Below are 22,418 nucleotides of genomic sequence, written 5' to 3'. Positions count from 1 at the left end.
GCCCCGAGGCCCCCCGGAAACTTCCGAACCCTCCCGATCGCGGCCTCGTGGACGAGATTTATGATTTTCGCGCGAAACCCCCGGGAAATCACGGCGCTTCATTCATGCACCTATCAGTCGTCTGACGGACGTCAGGGCGGACTGTCTCGTCGGTTTCGCGTCCCGGCTTCTTCTTCTTCACTTTCGAGAATCTTGAACCTAACCTACAAATTTTCGTAACTTCCGACCCGGTGTCCTCTCTCGTAACGCGCGGATCGCACTTTACGTTTATCGCGACATTCTCCCGTTCTAACGGACGTGGGAATTTTAATGTCGTCGGATAAGATGTTTAATTTGGAATTGAAAATTTGGACGTGCAATTTGAGGGGTAATCGGAGGAGGGAATAAACCGAATTTTCCGGGATTTCGGACGGTCGTCAAATGACTGGGGTGATGTGGGGATTAAATAAAACTAGTTCGTTTATTGTGAGATTGATTTTGCGATAGGAAGGGTTAGTCCATTTTTCTTAACGCTTTTCCTTATGGAGGAAATTACGGAGGAAAGATGTCAGTGATAAGTGACCAGTGTCCGTGTGTCCGGAAAATTAGAAGTCCTCGACTGATGGGCAGATTATCTTCATAAGGTACATATTGATCTTAATTATACCAAATTGTTATTATTCCATATGCCAGTTTGTCCCCAGACTGTCGGCCCTTTTTTTGCATTTTTCTTAATTTCAAGAATTAAAGTAAAATGATTTTAGCATGCAACTTAACGTAACGTGCAATTTTGCAAGTTGAGACGCAAAGACAACGGTATCCGCGCATTTCAAAATCCGTCCAGAATAATACTCGGCTGGTTGAAAATATTTTTTTTCCGATAGAATGTTTATCAGCGACCTTTCGCCGCGAAATCTTTATTAAAGGGTAAAGCAACTTCGGAATGATTCTTTTTCATCTGCGGCGAGTGCGAAAACTTGGAGGAAAATTGTGATTAAAAATGTGCCTATTGTCTTATGACTCTCAAAAAAGGTAGATATAGAAGTACAGCAATTTCGCGGATATGTACCTCGCCAATATTATTCGCAGCTTATCAGAATTCGTTTCACTAATAAATGACATGCCGACGAAATGTCGAAATTGAAGAAAATTTCAATGGCATAACTGTGATTTGATAGATTCTCTGTTTATATTAATTTGATCGTAGTTTGAGGGAATTCTTAAAGTTTCGTACTCCGAAAACAGTCAACTAGTTCGCCTACTCGACAGCAAGAATGCCATAAAAAGCATGCTCGTTCGGAATGTAAACATTGTCGACTGGGACGAACGATCGGACGAGTGTAGGTTTACTCTTTGTCATTCCACATTCCTGGTCAACGCGAGTACTCTAGTCCGTTATGTGCGTTTCGTTTCACTGAATCTTGCAATTTCTTCAAATCTCCGGAGTTTGAAGAGGGATCATAATAGGCCTATCGTTTATTTTTCATTGTACCGTCGAAAGAGATAAACGCCCTGGACTCTAAATTTTTTTTTTTTATCAGTGATTTGACGTCTTACGACCCTTTCATATCACCTTACACGTGTTAATTTTCTATTAAGCTACAAGCTATAAACGGTACATGGTCAATGCAGAATCTTGAAACATTGACCCTACCGTTTACTTTCCATTCGCCCTGGATCATGGAAGGACAGAGGTTGGTAAAAAGTGTAAACGGTTGACGAATCACCGTTAACGCGTTTTATTGCATTCTTTCTAACGCGGTTCGCGATTGGCCAATATGCGTTTTTTGTTCCGCATTTCTCTCCATTATACTTCTGATATCGGTTAAACTTAATAATTGGCTCGTTACGTGATTATACGAGAGAGAAAATGAATTGTATTTTCCGTTCGTTTCCAGCAAGCATCGGAAGAAAAGGAGCGCGAAGACGACGCGGAAAGAAGATGGGCAAGAGAACCGATAAAACGGAACGGCGGGCACCGAGATAGTCCATGCCGCCATTTTGTTGCCGGGGAAGGAAAGGATGCGGAGCTCGACGAGACCGGACATAACCTCGAATTCGCGATCCTCTTCGGCGTCCCTCCTCGGCCTTGACTGCGAGAGGGCGCGGACTCGTCGACGGGAGTTCGCTCGAGCTCCGATCGAATCGCCGAAGAGACTCGAAATTCAACTTTCCGCAAAGGAAGGAAGAATCGGGACGAACCTAGAAATGCTCCAAGTTTGAAATAAAAGCGGCCACGTCGACTTCCTCTTGCCGAGGCTCCGAAGTTCGCGAGAGCCGCCGTTTGCCGCCATTTGCAGAACCAGTTCGCATCCAAAATGGCGTCTCCTGGTGGAATCGTCAACGAGGATTACGGACTCGGGTACCAGAACACATTGGTGAGTCGTTTTCTGTTTTCTCCTCTTCCCGTGCAAAGTATGTGGAAAAAGCAGCGGGACGATTCGCTTCTTTCGTCATTATGCTATCAACCCTTTGAGCGCTAAGCTCTTCCGACGTATGGGCGAATTCGATCGGATGGTGCCGCGGGAAGCGCAATTCGAAGGGGTTAATGGTCGATCAGGAGGGGAGAATCTCTTTGGCCAAAGCGAAGCGATTTCGAGCCGAAAAATGGCGGCCCGATGCGAGTCTATTTTCACTTTTCCGCGACCGAGGCCCTGCTCCGTTTCGAAAATAGTCGTCTACCGGAAGCGGAACATTTGAACCGACTTTCCGGCTACATTGACCCTAACCTCAAAACTTCGGAAACCGAACACCCCTCTTCGCTATAACCTCAAAAGTTTCCCCAAATGGCGATTTTCGTGAACCTTAGCAAGACAAAAACGGACGATCGCATAAGGAAAAAAAATCTCAATGTCCGTTGAAAAGAAATTCCCCCTCCGACCTCGCGACCAACTTCAGAGTAGAAAGCGAGTTGTGAAGTCACTCGGCACGTGACCGCTTTGCGTAGGAGTTCGGATCAATCCCGATTAAACGGCGGACTGATGCCACCGATGTCATTAACATAACCTCGCATGATGCTGACTAATAAACACGTCAGGTGACGAGGCGTGAAAGTAGCTTCAGGACCTGGTCACGTGACGGCACGTGACGGCACGTGACGGCACGTGACGGCACGTGATTCCGCGTGGGAAAAAGGAAAAATGACTCGAAGCTGGTTTTCCGGTACAGGAGAAACGGCGACTCCTACTACGGGTGTTTACCCCGACGCGGCGGGATTACTTAATCCAGAGTTGGGTAGGCTCGGTACGTCATCCTTCAAGAAACTTCAAGGAAGAATGCGATATCTCGAGTGCTTTTGATCACACATCTGATTACGATGAAATATCTTGAAGAATATTCAGCTCTGATTGCGACGAATCACCCTTAGCTACGTTACAAAACCATGAAACGCTTTTTCATTCAGTTGTCCTTATCAAGGAAGCGCCGTTGAATCGCGCGCGGCGATAAAAACTAGTATCCGTAATTATCGTCAGAAATCACGGAAGTGCGCGATTGCAATAATTTTTTTTTATCCGACCTTTCGCGTCGGTGATAAAAATTACATTTTCCGGCTCACTCCAGGATCCTCCTTATAGCGGTTCGACAATAAACACATAACTTGCGGTATTTGGAATGACCCTTTCATATCACCTTAAATCTATCGAAAGGTGGATCTTTTTACGCGTTGAAAGATATAGGATGCGTCGTTGGCTTAAGAAGGAAAGAAAGACCTTCCAGGAAATTGTCGTACGTTGCCTGCCAATTGAATATGGCGGCTCGCGTGCTCCCCAAAAATTCGGTTGGGCTACGTAATTAGAATTGACAAGCATTATACGTTTATCGGCATAGATAAGTAGGATTCATTCGGTCGTTTAATTCGAAACTTTCAAGACCGCGATTGCAAGTAGTTCGAAGAAATGACTATTTTTTATGCATCCTCGCCTCTCAAGCCGTGACAGATTTACGATTCCCTCCGTTCCTATTGGCTGGATGCCCATATTCCCCTCACGAGGGCGTTTACTTCCGACCTATCCTCGTAAATTGCACTTTCGCGATATTCCCTGTGCACGTGCTCCATTCATTTCTAATCGAATCGCTACGCGGACAAGTCACCGCTTCTCGTCAGTTCGCGCCATGAAACGTTTTTTTATATACGTGCTCGTAACTTTATGGCGCTGCTGCATTATACGTATTACCGGGTATTCATTACTCATTTTATTTTCAACATTAAGGTGATACGAAAGTGACGTCTAAGAAATCAATCGTTTATACAATTTTCTTCGAACTGGGTACATGGAGCAGATTGAAATTTCACAATTTATAGTACTAGACAATTTGAGTCGTGTATACACGGTGTTGTTGTTGCGAAGTTTGCTGCAACGTTTCCGCAATGTTGCACGCGCAAGTGCAAGGTCGTCATCTCTCTGCCATCGCGCCGCGATATTTCACGCCGCATGAGTAATGGCGAGTCCATAACTGCCGCCATAAGTCAGGATTTTATGTAAAGCGCGGTATTTCAGACTTCCCCTTCCTCTTCCCATCTCGCAGTCCCGAAGGGACACGCGAAATGTCGAGGCGAGCAAATTAGACGGACGCTAAGCGCTTCAAAGTGGCGACCTTTTCCATCGCCAAAAGTACCACGGGGTTCTCACAGATGGCGGCTGCGTCCGCGCCGCGGCCGTAAAAGGTGGATGATAAAACGCCAAATATTGACAGTAACGACTGCACTTTTTGCCAGCTATAACTGGATCTTTGCCTTCGATGTATGTGCAGGACGCGACATTAATAATCTACGGTGATACGGATCTTGGGACTATTTATTCTGCCGTATTAAGGTTAAATGAAATCCCCCCCCCCCACCCCATTATACCCAAAACCCAACCTCGCGTACGAGACATTTTCCATGGCCATTAATACTCCAAACCAGTTCTTAGCGTCGTGCCACAAATATCTAAGAAGGCCTTAAGCGACGCCATTCCCCATAAGCTGGAAGATCGAACGGCGCAACATTTTCAAGCTTCTCTCGCGGGTCATCGTAGTCTCGTTTGTTCTCGGGCGACCTAAGATTGCGAACGGAGCGTTACATTTACAAGAGGGATAATCGGGGAGCCTCGAGCGATAAGGCTGGATAGCGCTGGATGCGCGGAGGGCCGCCGCGGCGCCAGCGTCGCGACGCGCCACCCCAATTGGCCGACCGTGGCGCCCGGCGCGCAGACGGTCGAGAGTGGCCGACATGGCAACCGGGCGCTCGCTTCTCCCGAGCCTGTGTGGCGCCATCGCCCGGGCGACGGCCGGACCGCTGGGGACCAAGATGGCCGTCGCCAGGACGCTGAGCCAGGGCCACGACGACCTCGTCGTCCCGAAGGAGGAGGTCGTCCGCTTCGTCGCCGATTGCCTCCGCAAGGTCGGCGCGAGTCCCCGGGACGCCGACGTCGTGGGCCACCACCTGATGACCGCCGACTACCGCGGCCATTTTAGCCACGGCATGAACAGGGTCTTCATGTACGTCAAGGACGTCCAGAAGAAAGTCACCGACCCCGCCGGTCGGCCAGAGGTCGTCGTCGACTTCCAGGTTCGGCCCGCCGTCTCCAGGAGGCGATTTGAATCCCTCGTCCCGAACTCGAGTTTGTCGTTTAGGAAGAGCGGCTCGTACTAATCTTGATCGTGAGAAACCTCAACGTGACATTCATGTATCGATTGATCGTTCCGTTTTGATAAACCGTCGTCAGGGACGTCGATTTTTCCGTGAAACGCGCTCCAGCTATGACCTCAATTAAAAGTTAGGGTTATCGCTTGTAATTAATTAAAACTTCCATTAAATGCAAGTCAATATTTCTTTTCCTGCTAGATTTAACGGGGAAGGTCTTCAAAGTGATGTCACGTATTATTTATTTCTTTTTCAAACGGGATTAATTTTACATTTTTTGGGTGTACATTTTTGATACGGGAGTAACTGGGATCGGAATGACGTTTGATGTGGAATTAAAGATGAAATCATAGCATGAAGTTATCACGGACCGACTCGTTGCCTTCAATTGGAGGCCTCGATGATACCCTCGCAATCATCGCGAAGTCCGATGACCCGATAAGACGCTTCAATGACTCGTCCTTAACGATTATTACCCTCCGGTTGCTCGTGCTACTAGAAAATACGCATTAACGTCGTCGTTGATTCCTTTTTAAAATATCTCGCTGGCCAAGGAAAATCGCGAGCCCTAACGAATAAAAGTGCAAATCGGAGACTAACGTAAAGAAACCGTGATTATAAAGATTTGAATAGGCATGGGTCTCCTTAAATATTCGACAATCTGTCGTTCCGTTCGTTAAGTCGATCATTCCATTTATGAATGTTCTCTACCTGGAGAAAATCGAGACACCTTGGGATTGGGGACACTTAAACAAACTGGGAAAACGGCGGGAATATTCACTCTGTACACGAGATAACGCTTTGACGACGACGGCCTTCGTGACATAACCCGTGGATATCACATTTGGAGTGCTCGGTGATAACGAAATCGGGTAATCGGTGGTCTTTTATTCGAGTCTTATGGTCACTCCGTAGGGTTAGACCACGTAAAATTGTGCAGTTTTCCTTGATCTTAGGGGTCGCTATTCTTGCACTTCCACTCGCAGTTCTTCATAGAAGCGTTCATTTGAAATGGAAAGTTGAATTTTACTCTTCCAGGCGATAGCAGTGGTGGATGGAAAAAACGGGATGGGCCAAGTGATAGGGAAGTTCTGCATGGAGCTGGCCATAGAAAAGGCGAAAAAGTTCGGAATAGGTATGGTGGCAGCCAGAGGGTCTAATCATTACGGAATCTGCGGTTACTACTCTCTTCTGGCCATGGAACGCAAAATGTTGGGGTTCACGTGCACGAACACGAGTCCCTTGATGGCTCCCGCGAGGAGCACGAAAGCAGCTCTGGGCACGAATCCGATGTCGCTGGGAATGGGAACGGACCGGGACCAGTTCGTGCTGGACATGGCCACCACGGCCGTAGCTTTGGGGAAGATACAACTGGCAATTCGAAAGGAACAAGACATTCCGGAAGGTTGGGCCCTGGACCCGGCAGGAAGGACCACCACGGACGCCAAATTGGCCTATCGAACGAAAATGCTGATGCCCCTCGGTGGAGCGGAAGAGAACTCTGGCTACAAAGGTTTTGGCTTGGCCCTTCTCGTAGAAGTGTTGTGCGGAGTCCTCGGCGGAAGCAGTTACGGCCCCAACATCAGACTCTGGGACACGGGAGACAAGGTGGCCAATTTGGGGCACTGCTTCATCGCCGTCAATCCGGAAGCGTTCGGCCCAGGGCACCGACGGAGGTTGGATCATCTGCTCCAACAGCTCAGGGATCTTCCCAACACGGGGAAGAGGGTCATGGTCGCCGGGGATCCGGAGAGACAGGCCATGGCCAAAGTGGACAGAGACGGGGGGATTTCCTATCACGAGAATCAGATCGAGGAGTCCAGGGAGATGGCGAAGAACTTGGGGGTTCGGGAGATGGGACTCGTTAGAAGGGGTGGCGGGGATGCGTCTACTGGGAAGTCGAAGCTTTGACATTTTTTCGGCACGTCTTCATCGGCGCAGATATTCCGGGTCGCTCCGATGCTGGAAAGGCTCCTTGGGTTGGTCCTCTTCCGGTGGCGGGTCTACGTCAAATATTTTGTAATCTTATAATCTAATCTTAGCTGCGATGCCAAGTAAATATCATGTGATCGGTAAAGCAACGTTGCGATCGGGTTTTCCCGTGTAATTCAATAATTCGTTGGAAACGCGAGTCGCGCGATGACGCAACGGGCGCGGTACCGATGGTCAACCTAAGATGGCGACCTTGACTCACCTCGTCGGATCGAGGCGAATCATCGATCGTTGGGTTCATTTATTTTTCCCTGCCCCTTTTGGAGCTTTCCCGATTGATTTTTCACTTTCCTTCTCTGGGAAGTTTTCGACCTGCGGTTTCTTGCACAACTCTTCTCATCCATTTTGAATGGAAATTGGATGCTTAATGCGAAATACTGCGGAACAATGGACGACAATTGGTCATTTTCAGCCGACTGTCCGATCCGAGTTAAAAAGAAGTAGTTAAAAATGCGCGTTCCTTGCGCGAGAAAAGGAAAATGGCGGCCCGATATTTCTGGAGAATTGGCCTATCGCGGGGGCAGACGTAGCGTCTGCCACCGATAACCTTGTTTACCGGCTTCTTCTTCTCCGGCTGAAAGAAGGGGGAAAGACCCTCCCCTCTTCCCGTAGTCCGTGGTCGATCACGTTTAAATTACGTTTCACTGGGGTGTAAACGTCCTTTAGCGTATACGTGAACACGTTAATACTTCGAAGGACTGATTAATTTGACGTATTCGCGAGAATTTTCCTAGTTTCCTGTTTCTCGAGAGGAATCTAGTCTACCAGGCCTCCTTTGAGCGATGTAATAGCTACGCCTCGGTGAAGGACGCGCAAAGAGTGTAAATGTTTCAGAGGAGCCTGTGCGCTCGTTCTAACCTCCAAAGTGGAATACGCGCATTAGCATTGCTTAACGCCTTGCGTACGGCATTAGCATAATTTACTGTGCAATCGTCCGATCGCGAGTGCACTTGACAGTCACGTGACAGCGATTCAATAAATCCAGGAAGAAAGTTCTGCAACCGTCTCCGTACTTTCAACATTTCCTTTCAATTATATTTAAGCCATTTAATGTAAAATCTCTATTTCAGCGAGGATCGCGTTCAATTTTGTATTTTTGATTTTTAACGGTAATTGTTTTAGAGAAGTAAGGGGTAGTTCAATTTTAAGGTTATTGGTTAATAGGAAATATCGGACATGTTATTTTACGGTGTAGTAGGTTTATACATGTGTAACGAGTGCAATGACTTGATCGGTACTTTTGCCTGCCCATTAGATCGGATGTGCATTAACTGGTCACGTGAAAGCTTGGACAATATTTAATGGGGGCAAAATTCTCTCAATACGGGAGGAATTACCCTCTATCACGTAAAAGCTGTTGAAATGTCAATTTCCAATAGTTGGATGTATCGCCAACTTTCCTCGGGCGACGCTTGCGGCGCCTATAGTTGGAATCTTTGATCGGTCACGCGAAAAATCTTGGCACGCTTTTAACAAGCTGACACTAGTGCGTACAGTCGTAGGGAAAAGTACCGATAAATTCAGCTCACTGACATTCGCATCCGCATTCTGCATCGCAAGAAAGAAAGTTCGAAATGCCTCCGGCCTTTTTGCGTCCGTAAAATCGGAAGAAACGCAGCGGTATCTCGATAGCTAGTATGTAGAAAGAGAAATCCTTTAATTAAAAACACGGCACACTTGCACGGCATAGTGCATGGGAAATGAATTGAATTTACCTCCGGTGTGGTTATTTCATTATTTCTTTAATAAATTGCGTCTATAATTTTCCTCATTTTTTCTGTTTCTTCTTTTTCTTCTTTTTCTTTCGGCGACACGTATCACTTCGAGTAGAATAATCGCGCGAGGCGGAAGGTGAAGGCTTAATTTCCGTGCGACAATAGGCGGCATTTTACGACGAGACTAAACAGGAAAGAAGCTTAATTGGACAAACGACCTGGCCGAAATGCAATCGCACGCTCGATGTGCATTCGAGCTGGATGATTCATAGCTGTTTGATGTCGCGCATTAACTAATTCACTAGTCTAATTCCACGTGGGGTCATGGAACCTATCTTGACATCCGTGGAACTAGCCGAGGAAAGGGTTCGAGAGCCGCTCGGCTCGAACAAATATCCAAACAAACTAGGTGCAGTACTCGGGAGGCGCGTGATTCAAACGAGGTATCCATCTCTCCATTATTTCAACTGCACATTTAATAAATCGAAATAAATCTCCATACGATTTACTTACTTCTTTCTCTTACCGTTTACTTACACCGTTTTATAAAGGATAGTTATCAATTTTCATAATCCCCCGCAGAAACTCGAAATTCTTAGTTTGAAGGTTGTTATCGAAAATTCGATCGGAATGGAAACGACCTACGTGCCAGAAATCTAAAATTTGTGTTTCGGATAGTGATCGAATAAGTTTGCTCAGGTACGTTTGTTTGGTCATGAACAATTCGGGGAGTAACGTGAGAGCACATTAATCAAATAATTTGTGCGGTCTCACCGAAAAGTCTGGATGATCGTTGACGTTGCAGCTCCCATTCCTTCATTCATTTGGAGAAATTCAAAATGGCCGCCCCTCGTCACCCTCGAGGCTTTGATTAACGTTTAAAGCACGTGACGATCGGCAAATATTTAAATGCGAAAACTGTCGGGCCGATGCTCACTTGGGAAAAATATAGGTTTGCCGCGGCCGTTAATTTTTTAGATAAATGATTCATTTTGTCATCGTCAATCCTGACGCAAGCGAGTCACGCGTTATTATTCGATGTCTTTGGTTTACTTCGGACTACTGTGTATTATAAGTCCTTCGGTATATATCATTAATAACGGTGAAGAAGACTTTCGATACATATTATACCACTCAGGAATGACTCGGTCGATTTTAATTAACGCAATGAGCAGTAAATTGCATCCTCCCGACATCCGCCATTTTCTTATCCTAATTATAGAAAACTCGTGTAAAAGATTCCGACGCAAAATTAGATCGAACGTTTCCGTCCGCACAGTAAACACTTTGCACTACAATAGATCGCGTCGCGTTGATACCATTGATTTGGCAAAGAAAAACGAGATCCATGTTCTAATTTGTATCTGTCACGGCGTATCGGTGGCGGCCATATTGCAGCGTGAGATACGCGGTTTCGTCTGCAAATTTGCATAATGGCGGCTCTTTTGAATCTGTCCTTACCGCGATATCTCTGACACGCAACACTCGATATACAATCCGGCGCAAACATTCGGCCGAATTTACGCGAGTAGATGAACTAACTTCGGGCCGGTTGGAAAAATGCCCTAGTGTGCCAGTGGCTTCCGATCGTCGGTGCCGGTATCGTGAAAATCCGCGATTCCTGTCGTATCGATCGACCGTCTTTCGCGGTTCGGGATCAACTCGGTAAACACTCGTCTCCCTTTACTTTTCTGTTCGCGCGAGTTTCCGTTTCCGAGTTTTCAATGCGGTATGCGGCAATAATTGATATTTCGTCCCGAAGAATCGCAATGTAATCGCAACGTAATCGCAACGTAATCGCAATGTAATGGCAATGTAATCGTAATATAATCGAAATATGATTGAAAGAATGAGAGAAAAGTCCTTAGCGCGGGAGACGATTATCAAACATTCGCCCGCGCGTATTTCACAGATCATTATTGTCGATTACCGGTCGTGAGAGAAGTTTGCCGAAAAGAAGGATCGCCGTGGAAGCCCTCCGAAAAAACGTTTTATCTCTCCCCTAGGATGTTCGGCAAAAAGAAAGAGTATTTTTTGGTCGACCGATCTTCACATTTCGAAGATGGAACGATATGGCGGTCCAGTTCGCTGCAACCTTCCGTGACCAGCTCGCATCACTGCAAGGTTTTATTTTCAATCACTACTTACCAATGAAAATCCATTGCATTATATTCGATTAATTGTATGAATGGGTGCTCAACTCTCGCGATTAAAACGATCTGCGATTAAAAATGGAAATCTTCAAAGTGTCGGATCAATTCTTAGGTTCTTACGAGTCACGTGTCAAAGTTCCGGACTGATATATCCTGTCTGATATCCTTAAAGGAACGATTGATTTGAAGAGCTTCATTTCTTTGCTGAAAGATATAAAAGAGCATTTTCGACGGTAGGCTCTCGAGAGGAAGGGGGGATCTGAAATTCGAGATGGCCCGTTAAGATCGCAGAAATTGCGTGGGTCATTTCGGCCAATGATAACTCGTGACTTTCAAGTCAGCTTCCTACGAGCCCTCGCCGGTGGAAGTGGCCAATTACCGAACAGCTTTGTACAGTCCGAGCGAGAGATTCGCTCGTTTCGATCTCCACTCTTCGAGTCCCCTTCGAGTCCCCTTCGAGTCCCCTTCGCGTCCCCTTCGCGTCCCCTTCGCGTCCCCTTCCGACGTGACCTCTTTACATCCGAGTTTCCAGATTACGATAATGAGATAACGAGATGTTATGAAAATAAATATTAACGGAAGAAAGCAAACGCTTGCATACCCGCAGTCGCGATTTACTCGGCACGGCAAGATGGCCGCTTTCGAGTCGTAATGGTCAGACTAACGAGCTGGTAAATTGGCCGACAGCGGTGTGCGCCGATGGAGCAGAGTTTCCACTCAGTGTGACTCACAGGCTCCACGGTGACAATGGAGCCTCCTTTTCAGTCCGCGAGGACCCTCCCCCGCACCGGCATCGGGCGATTTTCGAAAAAGCGCGCCCTCTAAAACAAGATGGCCGCCCTCCGCCCCATTTCGCCGACTTTCGCCGACTTTCGCCGAATCGGCGCGACGACCGAAGTAGTTTTGGTTTAAGGCGAGGGGGAAATCCACGGTTTATCGTGCTAGAAAGTAAAGGCCGAAGATAAAAATGGCGGGCCAAGGCATAAAGGAGAGACTGGAAGAGAGCCTTCACCATCACCACCCGGAAGGAAGCGAAGAGGAAGTCGACAAAGAGTGGGAGGAGTTCACAAGGCTCATGGCGAAACTGAAGGAGAATCGGAAAAACCACCCCCATAGGTACTGGTTTTTTAAAAAATCTCGAAAATCACGAATTCCCTACGAGCGGCGGAGTTTTTCAAACAAGAAAACTGCGGTATTGCGTAAACCCGGACCTACCTCGGCTTTACCGTGAATTTTCATAGTTTCATCCAACCCTATTCTTTTTCCAAATTTTGATAAACTTTCCGTTGGTTATTGCAGAGTATGCTTTCTCGCGGTTTCGGAAACTCGATGAACGTTTCAAAGGAATGACCCTTTCGTATCGGCATCGTATCTTGAGATTACATTTTTTCTAGAGATCGTAAATTTAAACTCTGCCGCTCGTTTTTTCCCCATCCTCTCGATTTTGGAGAAAAAATGAAATCTCGAATTGTGTCTCACCAGACCTTCGCAAGCATTCTACCCGTGTCCTCCACCGAACCCCGAAGAGGAACAACATGAGTTCGATCCGTTCGACTACATTAACACGATTGTAAGGACACTTTTGAATATCCTTGCACGATTGCATGGAAATCATTTTTTCCTCTCACTTAGTGTTTTTTACACAAATAAAATTCACACAATAGAGAGAAAGAAAATCATCTTCAATTGTTTGCAAAGTGTCGTTGCTTCTTGTAGCTTATAGGAGCATATAAATGCATGTCTTTAGGTACAGTGGTATACACGAATGGTGATTAACAATGCAAAGGTATATTTGGATTATTGTTTCTCCTCATCGTGGACCGATTCGTCGATTATTTCTTTTTGGCAACCGGCATGCATTGTTGTTCGGCATTGAAGAACGTTGTATAGCTCCGTTGTTCTTCACTCTCGGCGTGTAATCTCGAAGAAAAACACAATGCCACTGGTGACGAATCCGAATCCGAATCCGAATCCGAATCCAAATCTAATTCGAGGGAGACTCAACACGGGCCATAAACTGCGGCAATGCAACCAGACCAGACCAGACCAGACCAGAGGGGTGACCTTTGGACCCTCGCCAAGTGGGCGAGCGAATTTTAAATAAACGCTCCGACCTCGTGACTCCGTTGTCATGCGACCCTCCTCCATTTCTTCCGGAAGTCCCGCGATTACACGAAAGCAGCGAATCTCCTTCTTTTCTGTCGACGGTTCCACGCGTAAATCCCTGGAAGGTCGCCAACATGGCGGCCGAGCGCGTCCCTCACATGACCACTCCAAGACCTCGTCACGTCACCTGGTATTGCGCGACGAGGCCGCCTTTGGCGTGACGTAATTGTGCCAATTGATATTTTCAATATTTTCGCTAATCGCCCCCTTTAAACGGCCGTTCGGAAATTACAGGTGGTGACGCGCGAGTCGCGACCGTTTAATGGCGCCGGGGACTTCTACAGGCGATGCCTTTATTTCATGCCCGACCGAATGAGACTCGAGCACTCGTTACGGATACGAGACACGCGTGACCGGCATAGCGCTCAAATTGCGTGCGCTCAAATTGCCCCAGCAATTGAATTTTTGCATGCACATGAATTATCTCGCGTGGACAAAAGTCGACGAACAAAGCTGCACCGACCAATTGACCGTCCGGGCAGAGCTTTTTGCGTTCGGATTGTATCTTTTGTTTCCTTCAAGCGAAACAAACAAACGAATGCCTTGGCATGATTTTATTCCCGAAATATCACGGGCAATGAATAAATTGAATTAACGAGAACTAACTCTTCACTCGACGCGTTGCTTTCTCGATGTAGAACGAAACGCGTGATTGGGTCCTCGGTCCATTGATAGGGGAGATCGCTAATTATGCAGATCCAATTACTAAAATTAGAATCGCGCGGCTGATTGCCCAGTAGGACTTGGTCATTATTGACGTCATTTGTATATACAGAGCGTCGCGTTGCCCCAATATGACGTCAAATTACCGGGTGCCTGACCTACCTCTAGAATCTTTTCACCTTCCCATCTCCTTGACCTACACGAATCTTATCAGATTATCTGCTTACTCCTCTCTTTATGCCCCTCTGCAAATCAAATAATTATCATACCATAACATTTACCACATCACCCCACCACGATAGTTTTTCTTCACTTTTTCTAATTACTCATTTCACTTGACGATAGCTTGTTGAAATTTTTTCTAAAAGAATTAACTTAGGTCTCATTAATGTGATTTATTATCCCTAATTAATGAAACGACGCCGAGGTGAACCGGCGCTATTGGTGCGATCGTACAGCGAATAAACAATTGGACGGTCCATACCGTCTATGCTAGGGTCTAAAAATAATGTTTTTGGCTCCTGCCAAATTTCGACAAATTCAACCTAGCCAGACGAGTCACGACGCAGTCTCGAGTCTCGTAACTCGGCTTGCGAACGTGATTCGGCCATCTCTTTTTCGTTTCTTTTTTCCTTATGAGTAGAAATGAGGAAAATGCGCGATCGGAAGTGCTGGTCGAAACCAAATGTTGCAAAAGTGTCAGTGATCGGTGTTTGATGTGCGTCGATTAAGTTAACACTGATTTAAATTACAATAAAAACTGTGAAAAGTTTCACTGGGATTGCCGAAGCGAAATCGAAATTATAGGCAATCCGCGGGAATTGCACGAAATCCAGCAATTAGATCGGCAACCTATAACTTATACAGAAATGACCAGAATGGCGTTTAATCCTTCCGATTTGAATTCACGAACATTCGTGTAAGAACGATAACGTTAGTGCGGTTAATCGAGGGGGAGTCGCGGTTGGAAAATGCTAGTATGCTAGGGCAATTTCGACAATCCGTCCAAAGAAAGTGGCGTGGAAAGGGTCGGAAAAGAGGGGTCGAGGATGTGTGGATTTTCGAAAAGTCCTGCTGACTCGACGCGTCGCGACGCTTCGGGTTCGGGTTCGGGTTCGGGTTCGGGTTCGGGTTCCGATTCGGATTCGGATTCGGATTCGGATTCGGATTCGAATTCGGATTCGGATTCGGATTCGGATTCGGATTCGGTGGTCGAAAAGTTGGACCGCTCGGCCTCTGGGAACTCGGTGACTTGAATGCCCGAAGTGGCTCCATGCCGGCCACCATTCTCAACAGGGCCTACTTCGTCTGCAACGATGACTATGTTGTAAGTGACTACGTGTGCGCTTGTTCCCGGACCGAGGAAACGTTTTCTATATTTTCCAACATCTATCTCTGGACGAAGAGAAGATGGTACAGATTTTCAGTCGACTGTAGACCCACCCATTTTGTATTACGGAAATAGTCAAATTAATTTAAGCGATTCGTAAGGTTTGCCTAACGCTCGAATCGTTCGTTAGCATTGATATTAATAACGCGACAACGCATCAAGGGTTTTTATTCTTTTTACTAGCCATTTCAAGTATCGTTCGTTCGTAAAAGTGTCGCTCGTTGCATGGTGCTCGATAGCGATGGACATGTTCGAATTAGATCGAAGTATAGAATATGGTTCCTATTAACCAATCGGAAATAATTTTCAGATGTATGGCCGGTACACGAAGGACCTGGGTGAATACGCGAAAGAAGAGGCCAGGAGGTTACGATCTCACGACAAGTCCAGGAGAAGATTCGACAAGGCAAGAGCCGAAGAGCTCAGGAAATCAAGAAGAGGTCCGTTATGCAGGAAGCTGTTGGCCCTTCTGGCCTTTGCGTGGAAACACACGGGGGCCAGACTCGGAGAGGATTGGGTTTTCCTGGCTCTGCTGGGAGTCATTATGGCTCTTATCAGCTACGCCATGGACCGAGGGATCTCCATGTGCAACAATGGTCAGTTGCATACATTTGTCCCGTGGATGTAGCGTTTTCTCACCTCTTTCGTCCCATAGCCAGGATATGGCTGTATCAGGACCTCACGTCCCATCCAGCGCTGCAGTATCTGGCCTGGGTGTCCCTCCCGGTGTGCCTGATCCTGTTCAGCGCCGGATTCGTCCACATCGTGGCGCCCCAGAGCATCGGTTCCGGGATCCCGGAGATGAAGACGATTCTCCGAGGAGTGGCCCTCAAGGAGTACCTGACCTTCCGCACCCTGGTGGCCAAGGTGATAGGTCTGACCGCCACTTTGGGCTCGGGCCTGCCCCTGGGCAAGGAGGGTCCCTTCGTCCACATCGCCAGCATCGTGGCCACTCTGCTCTCCAAGCTGGTTACCAGCTTCCAGGGGATCTACGAGAACGAGAGCCGGAATTGCGAGATGCTGGCGGCAGCTTGTGCGGTCGGAGTGGCCTCCTGCTTCGCAGCTCCCATCGGTGGGGTGCTCTTCAGCATCGAAGTCACCACCGTGTACTTCGCCGTCAGGAACTACTGGAGGGGATTCTTCGCAGCCGTTTGCGGGGCCACCATGTTCCGACTCCTCGCCATCTGGTTCCAGAGGGAGGAGACCATCACCGCCATGTTCGCCACCAATTTCACCATGGACTTTCCCTTCGACCCCCAAGAGCTGTTCATCTTCGCGTTGATCGGGGTTGGCAGCGGACTCGGGGGAGCCTTCTACGTCTGGCTGCACAGGCAGTACGTCATCTTCATGAGGAAGAACAAGAGCATGAACAGCTTCCTGCAGAAAAAGTAAGGACGTTACCTGATCAAAGTTCGTATCCTATTCAGTTCTTAGGGCGTCCAATGGGGGAAACGCTATCTTGAATGTAGACAAGCCAATTTTATTTCCAGCCGCTTCTTGTATCCCGGAATCGTCTCGCTGTTGGTCGCTTCCGTCTCGTTTCCTCTTGGCCTGGGTCAGTTCATGGCGGGAGATTTGAACGCGCATGACCAAGTTGCTGGACTCTTCACGAATTTCACGTGGACGAAGAAAGTCCTTAGTGTCGAGGAGATGAACATCGTCAAGCACTGGACCACCCCGTACACCGACGTCTTTGTCGGACTTTTAAGTTACGGCGCGTTTACGGTAGGCCTTCTTCCTTACCGAAACAACATTTGTTTATCGGTAGTTTATTTCGCCGATGAGTCACTTCGCGGGAAACGTTGACAAATTTCTCGTCAAATCAGATTATCTTTCTGATTATCTTTCGATACAAGTTTCAAAAGTCTCCGAAACTTTAAGACGATGCGAAAGGTGCTGAGAAATTTAATCGAGATCGGTCAATTAAAATTCATCTATACCCTTTTTGGTGGACTAATTATTTCTTGACTCAGAAAATAGTTACCAAACATTTTAGTAATCGTTATATATCTTTCTAAGTAGCTTTTAACGATATTTCTTTTTTTTTCTTCTTAACACGTTGCAGTTCATCTTTTCGATAATATGCTCAACGGTGCCAGTGCCCTCGGGGATTTTCATCCCAGTTTTCAAAATCGGAGCGGCCTTAGGAAGGGCCGTAGGCGAAGGAATGGCCCTCTGGTTCCCGAATGGCGTCAGATATGGGGGAATCATAACACCCATCATTCCAGGTATTACGATCCCTCAAAAGTATCCCTTTATTTCAAATTCATACAAGAAAGAACAACTCGAGGGAATATTTTATTGCTTCTTTAATCGAGTGTTGAATAATTAAAATCCGGGTAAAGTTAAAGCAGGAGTCAAAATTAAAAGAATTAGTTGGCCGCTTTAAGAGTTATCAATGTTATCTTGTTTCTGTTATTGCTCAAAATTAGAATTAAATAAAATTGAACGGATCTTCAAAGTGAGGTATATGATTTTTTTCCATTTTTAGGTGGATATGCAACCGTAGGTGCAGCTGCATTTTCCGGAGCGGTGACGCACACCATTTCCGTCAGTGTCATAGTTTTCGAAATGAGCGGACAAATTACTCACATAGTACCGATTATGATAGCAGTGCTCATAAGCAATGCGATCGCTGCTCTGCTACAGCCCAGCATATACGACAGCATCATTCTCATAAAAAAATTACCGTACCTGCCCGACTTATTACCTTCTAGCTCCGGTGAGTACTTTTCCCTTATTCATTTATCTCTTATTACCTACTATATATTATTTATTGCTCGATTTAACGAATTCAGGAATTCGCAAAGTGACTTCATCCCGCACGCCTTAATCGGTTCTAGTAGCGCAAAATATTTCTCCTTTATTTTCTATATATTGTAACGTGGTAGGCTCGATGCCCCCTCACGTTACGGGGAATCAGGTCCATCGAAGGATCATCCTAGTCCCCCGCACCCGAAATAAAGAATATTTAATACGGAGTAGGCCCTCCGATTACCCTACATCGATCGTTGCCACCGGTCCCTATGTAGAATTTCCATCAGACATGTGTTGAGCCGCCACTAAGGGGTAACAGGTGGCAAATGCGTTAGCCGTCCGCATCCTCCACCGGGGGGCAGCACAGGACGCGATCGTGCGACCTTGCCCGTGAGCACAATCTCTCTGGCGTCGCGTGTGGTCACGTGTGGTCGCCTCTCGTTCATTTTTGTGCATTCTTGGAGAGACACCACGGCTTAGGATAGACGTGCGCTAAGGAAGCCGCCGTGACATTTGGTCAATTTTCAAATCTTTGAGAGTCCCGAAGAAAGAGAGGATATTCGTCGGAAATTGAGGTATTAGTGTACGGCCTTATTTTTGGGTATTAGAGGTTCTTAGGAGGCATACGGTCCCAATTAAATAGGGTCTCGCCCTTTTGAATTTCAATTAGAGACCGGTAGCAACGAGGAGGACGCGACCATACGTCGTGTTTTTTGATACCAAATAAAGTGTCCGATAATAATCGTAAAGTAAAAAATTCATTTTTATTATGTTTATAACCTAAAAATTATAATATATATAATAACGTTAACTTCATTCTGCAAATTTTATGTGTTTTACCATTTGAATCCGTAATTATAATAATTATTCCTCAGGTATGTATAATGTTTACGTCGAAGACTTCATGGTTAGGAACGTGAAGTACATTTGGCATGGTATCACGTACCAGATACTTAAGGAAATTCTTAAGGAAAATCGGAAACTTCGGGGATTCCCTTTAGTCGATAATCCCGATTCGATGATTCTTTTGGGTTCGATTCAGAGGCTGGAACTCATCAAACTCATAGAAAAGCACATCGGTCGAGAAAGGAGGCTACAGGTTAGGAAGGCCATTTATTTTCACACAATTTCTATGTACAGTGTGAAAAGTTGTAAAAAAATTATATATATGCATTTTTTTTTATGAAGAAACTTGTTTTTAAAATTATAGGTTGCCCAAAAGTGGCAAAAAGAAGCCGAAGAGAGGGCAAGAGAGGAAATGGAAAAGCAACTGAGAGAGCAGGAGAGAACCAGAAGACCGTCAAGATTCGAGGTCATTCCGGCACCTGACATCTTGAAAATGCAGAGACAAAGTGTCGGTGACTTGTCGATATCGCCAATCAATGGCGGTGGTTCCGATCATGTGAGTTTTCATCACCAAAGGAAGAGAAATGTCTTCGATGAGTGAAATAATGCTCGATATTCAAATGTCGATGAGTTGCACATTATTTGATTCATTTTATACTGTTTTAAATATTGTATATTTTATTTAATTCCTCTTTTTCAGCACACATATCATACGCCGGTTTTCGGATCGCAACCAAAAAAGTCAATTTTAAAGAAAACCAATTCCTTCACTCTAAAAGGTTTCAGTCCTTTAGTCAGTCCAGCTGTTACTCCTTACACTACAGTGACTGGTGCTGAAAGCAGGTACTGTAAATCAAATCCTTTAGTGAAGAACAAATGTCTTTTTAGTTCTTGTCCGAGATAAATGCAAATTTTTTATCGCAAAATGAAATTTCACGAGCATCGCGTTCTTCTTTAGGGCCTCTATAATTTCGTGGTGAAGTTTCAAATGATTCGGTGCACCCAATTTGGAGAAAATTTTTATAAATATTTTGACGTTCTGATATATAGAATAACCCTTTCATATCACCTTAAGAACGTAGTATAGGTATAGTTTGACTGTAATAGCTTTCGATTTTCAGGATTCGCCTGGCCTTTGAAGCAATTTTCAGGAAATCTGCGACTCTTCAGGATGTGGACCCTGACCCCGAATTGGGAACTGGCGGAAATCGGAGAGACAGCACCGATACCGTAAATGCCCAAGCTCTTCAGCCAATGTTAACACCGAGTCCAGCTACCTCGAAGAAGGTCCAGCTGGTGAGAAACCTTCTATAGTTCAGAGGACAGTTCGGAGGAAAGTTTCATAAACGAGACCTCTGTGTCGCCACTTTCACATCACCTTAAGGAATTATCGTTAACTATCTGCTTCAAATTCCCTCGTAAACGTTGCGCCCTTTTCCGTAGTTCTTTCACGAAGATGTTGCTGTTATCATGGAAAGATTCGTACAAAATTAATTTCCTTAAAAGGTATGCCTGAACATGGTACCGACCTTTCGAGGAATTTAGTTGAATTGTGACAATTTTCGTAAAGCATTGACTTCTCTTTCGTTTCACTCGCCGTCTTATAAAAACAAGGTGACGGCGAGGCGCATCACGTAACTCCGAAGAATAATGAAGAACTAATTCCATTCATCGGAATTATTTCTCGCGGTGGAGACATTCCGAGTTTGGGTACTTTAAGAGGTTTCTTTTTTTTTCATTTGATATTGCAGCCTCGAGAACGAGTCATCGACATGTCCGCCGAGGACCAGAAGAGATGGGAAGAAAGCGAAATGGCCCTCGAAGTGGACTTTTCGAAGTGCCATATCGATCCTGCTCCTTTCCAGCTGGTCGAAAGGACTTCGCTCCTCAAGGTCCACAGCCTCTTCAGCATGGTCGGCGTCAACCACGCCTATGTCACCGCCATTGGGAGGCTGGTCGGCGTGGTTGCCCTTAAAGAGGTACTTCATTTTTTCCAGTTGAAACGTCAAACGTTCATTTCTTTTTCTATACTCGGTAATACCTCGGTGAAGCTCAAACGCGCAAGGCGCATTACGCTAATTTTTTTTTTTTTTTTTCAAATAAATAATGGAAAACATTCTTTCCAGCTGAGGAAGGCCATCGAGGACGCCAATGCCGGAATCCTGCCGACGCACGCGGAGCCCCATGTTGCAGGATCGCTGTCGAGTCTGACGAAAAGCGAGACCGAGTCGGAAAAGAAGATTTCGACGGATGGGAACTCGGTAGTGTCGACGAATGCGGACAAGATCGAGAAGATGGAGAAGGTCTGACCTGCGCGCGGTTCATCTCTCGAAAAAGCGAATTGTGATAGTCGTTGTCGCGACGATTGGCGAAACGACCCGAAGGACCCGTGTCTTCCCAACCATCCCCTCCTAGGAACTCGGTACGTATTTTTCCTTAAGATGATGTGAAAGATGATGTACAGCGTCAAAGCGATTGAAAACTGTTGATAGTCTTGGGAATGGGTTATTTAACGCTATTTTAATTGCACTCCGCGGACGGTGTTAATTCTTTCAACGTTGTACTCCTTTCTATGGGGAATTTCCGTCTAGGATTTACGACCTAGGTAAATAATTACATAGAATGGAGTTTTATAGTATTTAATAATGTATTTGCTCAGCTCGCGAATTCGAATAACCCTCGATTAGTGAATTTAGAGAATTTAGAGTCGAAAAAATCTACCGATGTTGACGGATGTATGTCGGAATGTAAATGTTCCTGAATTTCTTGTAATAAGGAAGCACAAGAGTGAGAGAAGAAGTAAAGTCAATTGCAGTGATGTAATTACGTAATTCTAATAATTCCAGGTGATGTATTAGTAATTATTCCTAAATATGAAAATTGTAATTATTATCGTGGATTATAAATTTCCACGATAAAAAACGAAATGTGCCAAAAAGTGCATTAATCGGTATTTCCGTGTTCATGGGAAATGGATGCCTAAATTGTGGATTCAATTGTCATAAGTCATAAGTCATAAGTGTTAAGGTGACTGCAACCAAATAACTTATTATAAAAGAAAGAAGCATTACATTTAAGGGGATGTGAAAGCGGCGTCTGAAAAGTCGAATTACCGATTGCAATCTGAAATG

At 45.8% G+C, this 22,418-nt stretch overlaps 2 protein-coding genes across 5 annotated transcripts; both read left to right on the top strand.

The window, feature by feature from the left end:
• Positions 1–117: 117 nt before the first annotated feature.
• LOC105697058 (chloride channel protein 2) lies at positions 118–22,400 on the top strand. Of its 4 annotated transcripts, none has more exons than XM_023433395.1 (13): positions 118–623; positions 1,878–2,357; positions 15,995–16,280; positions 16,340–17,072; positions 17,175–17,409; positions 17,750–17,912; positions 18,176–18,406; positions 19,317–19,540; positions 19,652–19,843; positions 19,988–20,130; positions 20,409–20,583; positions 21,039–21,266; positions 21,414–22,400. In XM_023433395.1, the coding sequence occupies exons 2-13, from the start codon at positions 2,298–2,300 to the stop codon at positions 21,594–21,596; spliced, it is 2,853 nt and encodes a 950-aa protein (XP_023289163.1). In that variant the 5' UTR covers positions 118–623; positions 1,878–2,297; the 3' UTR covers positions 21,597–22,400. The 4 variants fall into 4 exon arrangements, with proteins under 4 accessions (XP_023289163.1, XP_012275462.1, XP_012275471.1 ...); XM_012420039.2 differs by lacking the exons at positions 118–623; positions 1,878–2,357 and adding exons at positions 11,870–12,581; positions 12,948–13,035; XM_012420048.2 differs by lacking the exons at positions 118–623; positions 1,878–2,357 and adding an exon at positions 12,548–12,581.
• LOC105697099 (uncharacterized oxidoreductase YjmC) lies at positions 5,166–9,811 on the top strand. Its single transcript, XM_012420120.2, has 2 exons — positions 5,166–5,530; positions 6,644–9,811. Exons 1-2 carry the CDS (start codon positions 5,192–5,194, stop codon positions 7,514–7,516), a joined length of 1,212 nt encoding a protein of 403 aa, XP_012275543.1. The 5' UTR covers positions 5,166–5,191; the 3' UTR covers positions 7,517–9,811.
• Positions 22,401–22,418: the final 18 nt, after the last annotated feature.

The sequence above is a fragment of the Orussus abietinus genome, unplaced genomic scaffold (genome assembly GCF_000612105.2).
Source record: "Orussus abietinus isolate OABI.00-Male unplaced genomic scaffold, Oabi_2.0 scaffold13, whole genome shotgun sequence".
NCBI lineage: Eukaryota > Metazoa > Arthropoda > Insecta > Hymenoptera > Orussidae > Orussus > Orussus abietinus.
This window is presented reverse-complemented; position numbering and strand designations above follow the sequence as displayed.